The sequence below is a fragment of the Crocodylus porosus genome, unplaced genomic scaffold (genome assembly GCF_001723895.1).
Source record: "Crocodylus porosus isolate Cpor-Errol unplaced genomic scaffold, CroPor_comp1, whole genome shotgun sequence".
Taxonomy (NCBI): domain Eukaryota; kingdom Metazoa; phylum Chordata; order Crocodylia; family Crocodylidae; genus Crocodylus; species Crocodylus porosus.
The window spans coordinates 36250683-36256206 of NW_017728886.1; the positions used below are offsets into that span (position 1 = coordinate 36250683).

At 45.7% G+C, this 5524-nt stretch overlaps 1 protein-coding gene across 3 annotated transcripts in view; it reads left to right on the plus strand.

Moving 5' to 3' along the window:
- ST8SIA6 (ST8 alpha-N-acetyl-neuraminide alpha-2,8-sialyltransferase 6) overlaps window positions 1–5524 on the plus strand; it is an 81667-nt gene that overhangs the window by 59903 nt on the left and 16240 nt on the right. For all 3 annotated transcript variants that reach the window (XR_002100556.1, XM_019532498.1, XM_019532501.1), the window contains exon 7: window positions 4079–4171. Coding sequence is in view for 2 of the 3 variants with exons in the window: in XM_019532498.1 (XP_019388043.1) it covers window positions 4079–4171 (93 nt within the window). In the remaining variant the exon portion in view is untranslated. The remainder of the gene's footprint in view (window positions 1–4078; window positions 4172–5524) is intronic.

Below are 5524 nucleotides of genomic sequence, written 5' to 3' on the forward strand. Positions count from 1 at the left end.
AGCCCAGAGCCCGTGCCCAGGAGGCCAGTAGGAGCATGGAGCTTGGGCAGGGTGTGGGTGTGGGTGTAAGGGATTATGGCGAGAAGTGGGGTTTCCTCACATCCTTCCCTCCAAATGGTGCACAGCCTCTGTCGGCAGCAGCAGTAGCACCAGCAGGTGTGGGTACTTGTGCCCGGTGCAGGGACTGCTGCCTGGCAGTGCATGGCTCTGGCGAGCACTGCACACAGTGGTGAGAAGTGAAGCCCAGCCAGGCCACCTCTATTGCAGGGGCTCCATGTGATGCACTTGCACCCCTTGGCACTTGTGCAGCACTGGGAAAGCCCAGCATGCTGGAGCTGGCCGCCCCCTTGCTGCTGAGGTCCTGGGACTCCACCAGAAGCGGAGAGGAGCCCCACCCACTGCTTCCCCATAGAGTCCCAGGACCTGCATGGCAGGGGGCGAGGAAGGCAGCCAGCTCCAGCATGTGGGACTTCCACAGTGCTGCACAAGTTCAGGGGGCTGCATATGCATCATATGGAGCCCCCGCAATGGAGGCAGCCTGGCCGGGCTGCACTCCTCACCCCCATGTGCAGCACTGGCCAGAGCTGTGTGCCATCAGACACTAGCACCAGCACCAATACAAGTGCCCCAAATACCCCTACCTGCTGGTGTTTCTGTTGCTGTCAGAGGGGGCTGTGCACCATGCAGGGGAAGGGGGTGAGGGAGTCGCCAGATTCTGCCATGATCTCTCTCTACTCCACAAAAGCCACACACCCACACCATGGATCCACAACTTCCCCAAATATATACACACACCCAACATATCCTATTGCTTCCCCATACCCTACCATACACACACATGCCACTATACAGACACACCCACATACACACACCCCTCACACCCACTCCCACACTCCACCACACACACGCACAATATACAAGAGTAAGACTTTATTTTTGAGTCATTCTGCAATCACCTCTATATACTTTATGCAAATACAAATCACAACAAAAATATTTTTTGTAATAAAATTAAAATATGTAATAGTAGGTGTTTGACTTTTAGTGTATGATTTGTTTTTTTTTTTCCAAGATGGAAAATTCCCTGCCCAAAGGAATATTTTCAGGGGGCAAGTGGAAGTACTTCCAGTAGCAAAGGTCAGGGGTTAGGGGAGGACATTCTGGTTCCAAGACTGGAGTGGAGGTGGAAGGCAACAGTCAAGGGGCAGAACTACGTACATGGCCCTCAACAGCTCACCAAAACTCATTAAGCGGCCCTCCAGCCAAAACAATCGCCTGACCTGGGCCTAGCCCTTGTGCTGTCTCAAAGGGAGTTTGAACCTGGGCTGCTCTGAGTTACCAATACAGTGTTCAAACCACCATGCTGCAGGTTCAGTCCCTTCACCAATGCACCATTAGATACCAAGCCATAGCCCCTGCATTTAATATAATCATTAGGGCAAAAAATGGATGGAGGGCAGTATGGGAGGAAACTCCATCTTACTGGAACTGACACTCCTAGCCCTGTCAGGCCAGCAGCCACCTCCTGGCTCTGCATATCTCCTACATTCTTTTTAATTGTTGCCACCCAGGAGGCTAGCTTTAAAAGGAGTGCCAGAGAATGAGGTGGCTAATGGCTGACCTGTGGTGTAGTTATTATAATACTGTGTTGGAAGAAGCCCAGGCTTCTTTGGTGCGTGGAGCCTAGAATCCAGGTTCTCTGACTTCCTAGGTGACTGCCCTAGTAACTCAGGTTGTGGGGGCAAAGCATAGGAAGCCTCTCCTCTGTCTCTGTTGCAAGTTAGAACATGCAGTCTACACATGTGGATGACTACATACACTAGCAGGTTACATGCCTAGGAACAGAATTATGATCTGAGCATAAATGGCATTTTTGGCACCTAAATAACCAAGTAGGGAACAGAATGCTACCCTAGACACCTTTAGAAAACTGACCCTTAAGCCATGAAACAACAAGCAAAGCAATATTTAAATACCTTTTAAATATCTCTGGGATTTAGTGCCCAACACAAAGTACTTCATAGCATTCATAGTCAAAACACACTCCTCCTGTCCTGTACTGCTGAGACACAGCTTCTGGCTTCTGTGGAAGAACTGGCAAACTAATCAAATAAAAATGTTATGGTGGGGAACCTTTTTTTTTTCTTTGTCAGTTGTGAAAATCAATTTTCCACCCTTTTCTCCATCATCAGTTTTCCATATTGTTAACCATAAGCTTGCTTTTCCATGACTCTGGACTCCTCTGGCCATGCAGATCTCTACTGAATTTCATCACCTTTCTTAGTTGTGACAAGCAATAAATTGCCTCCAAATAAGAAAAAAAAAAGATTTTCTTACAGTTTTGAAGTTAGAGAGTCAGCCTGGATAGAAGGGATGAATCTACAAATTGAAATGCTAAGGCTAAGTGTAGCAGGCTCTTAAAGAGCACATTTGGTAGACCTAATTCATCCTAGAACCTTTTCCATTTTTATTGTTTAATAGACTTTAGTTTTTACTAATGAATCCAGTGTTTTAGTAGTTAAAAAGCACTTTGTCATTGTTGCCTTGATACAACCATTGATTGACTATGCCAGCTGAATCGTCAGTATTGCTGACACTGTGCACATCTACACATGCAGTTAGCATGGCTGAATAAACTCTGGCACAGTTTGCACCAGAGTTTATTGCTCCCAGGCACAGTGTTACACATGCATGCAAAACTGCAGCACGTAATGCTGAAGCGGCATAGGCCCAGCTACCAGGGGGCCTTGGAGGGGCCAGAGTGCCAGCCTGGAGCTGCTCTACCTCAGCTCAGCATGCTGCAGAGGGGCCTGGCTGGAGCATGAGGGTGCTACAGTGCAGGGCTAAGCAGCAGGCAGCCCTATACTGTAGCACCCCTGTGCCCCAGGCAGCCCCTGTCACTGTCTACATGCATGTTGCGGTACACTAAATAACTGCACCGTAAGATAGTACTTGTGTTGGGCAGTACTATCCTACAGTCATAGATGGATTATTGCACAGATCAGTTGGGCCCAGGCCCAGGAGCAGCTGCCAAACAGGAACCCTAGATGTGTGGAGAGCAGGCATGATGGGGGAAGGCAGAGGGGGACAGCTTGGTGTGAATGCAACCAGCAGCTAAGATGGGTCAGTTATGTATAACGCGATGGGGCATGACTGTGCCAGAGACCTGAGAGCAGCCGGAGCCTCTGGCAGCTGGAAGCAGAGTCTGGTGTGGTGCGTGGACAGGACCTGCCAGTGGTGGGGCAACGCCAACACAGCCAGGTCCCAACCGTGATCCTGCACATTGGCCGCATGCTGCTGCAGCTGTACTCGGCTGTGGCAGAGTGAGGGGTTGCCCCCAGAGCTTGATTTGTACCACCTGCACCCAGTGGGCAGCAGCTTTGCACCCCCAATGCTGCCCAGCCACAGAGCGATGTTGTACAGGGTCCTGCGCAACCAGCCCTGGGGTCTGGCTCCAGCGTGGACCTGCAGGGTGGGGTTGGCCATGGCTCTTGCCCCAAGCCCATCCCACTCCGGCTGCTGCTCCAACTGCAGCCTGCAGGTGCAGGGGAAGGTGTGGGTTGGGGAGGGGGCCCAGGCCCAGGGCCTCAGTGAATCTTAATCCACTTCTCCCTACAGTGGAGTAAGTAGTTTATTCTGACTTAGTAGCACTGCACATGTAGGCAGCAATGCTTTACTATGGAGCTAATTAGTCAACTGCAGTAAAGTGCACGTGTAGATGCCCCCCACTGTATTTTATCAGAGAACTTAGATAAGATACAGTACTTTCTCTTGGTATGAAAGAGTGGCAGGACTGTCTAGTAATTAATTCAGCAAATTGGTAAATGGGGCTTTCTGCGTTATTTCTGGCTTTGTTAGTGACTCATTCTCTGATTTGTGAAAATGTGACTTTGTGCCTCAGCCAAAAAGATGAAATACCAATTTTTCAGAGATGCTAGAAGGTACTTATTATTTGTAAAGTGTTTATAGGAATCTATGGGGGATGATGTGTCACACAATTGATCAGTAGATGCATTTGTATATCACTTCAGGACATTTACAGTGGCATTCTATTTTAATAACTGTTTCTAAACCTCAGGTGTAACCTTCCTCCAACCACAGGAAGCATTAGCAAAGATGTTGGCAATAAAACAAATCTTGTGACTGTTAATCCAAGCATCATTGCACAGAAGTAAGTATTGCTACAATTTCGTTTCTTTGTCATATTGTTTCATTTTTTTGACATTGTTATAAACCTTTTGGAATGTCATCAGAGTTAGCAATGAATTCATACTGTTTTTATGGTTGATCTTTAAGATCTACTGGTGTAAACAAAATTATTAAGCTAGTCTCCTATTTTTTTGACAGCAAAGAGGCAACAATACAGAGAATAGCAGTGCCTCTATTTGAAACCCACTCACATTTTCCTTGTTATGGGCAATAGCAGCACTCCTCATTACAAGCCCATTCTCTGAAAAAAAATCACATTACAGCCATGCTTTTGGAAAGTTTTTCAGCATATGCTGAAATTCGTCATTGGATTTTAAACATATGCTTATATTGATCTCTCTCTTTTCGTTATTCCTAAAGTGTTTTGTCTTCCCTGACTTGACAAAAAAGTCTGGTAAGGACTTGCTAATTAATGTAGTACCTCAAATTATATTTTGGGTCATTAGCTGTTATAACTTGGGCTTATCTACAAAATGGACCTTGAATATATTACTAAGTTTGCTTCCATTTAAAAGTAAGGCAAAAACAGTACAGTAAGCAGAAAGCTGATAGAAGGGAGTTTGTCATCGAACTAGGGAGACAGCTGCAGTCTTCAGAATAAATTCTGCTTTGATGTTCATGCAACACTTATTGACTTAAATAGAGATATATTGTCGCCATATACCAGAATTTGGCGCTTTGACTTCAGCAGGGTTACTTACACAAGGTGCAAGTGAAAGCAAATTTAGCCTAGTGACTTGGCAAAAGGACAGAGCTTCATGGCAGCTACTGAAGTTATTTATTGTTACTTACAGGTTTAATCATGATGTCTTAGTACATTTTCCTTGGATCTTGCTTCAGTTAAACCCTCCCTGAAGTTAATAGCAGTTGAGCTTGAATAAGAATGAAATGAAAATGAGTGAGGGTTTGGGATTCAGCCATTTGAACAATTTGATTATTAAGAGATAAGAGCCTTTGAAGGAGGAGAGGGCTGAAACTTGGCCTTGATTAACAGGGCTGCATTTGTTGTGTTTGCACTTTCAAGAGAGATCCTGAAAAGAACTAAGTCAATGGTAGCTCTAGAGCTCTAGCTTGAAAAATCAGACCAGTATTTTTCACAAAGTCCTAATTCTGCAGCATTTCAGTGCATACTATTCTGTAACTCCCTAAGATGACTTGGATGCGTGAAGTTAGACACATGCATACATCTAGTGAGAATTAGCACCTTCATTTGTAGAGCTACCACTGTAGAGATGTAATGGATAATTTTTATCAAGATGTTTGTTACAATATGCATGTTTTAAAATGTTCTAGCTACATCTTCCTTTACAATTCC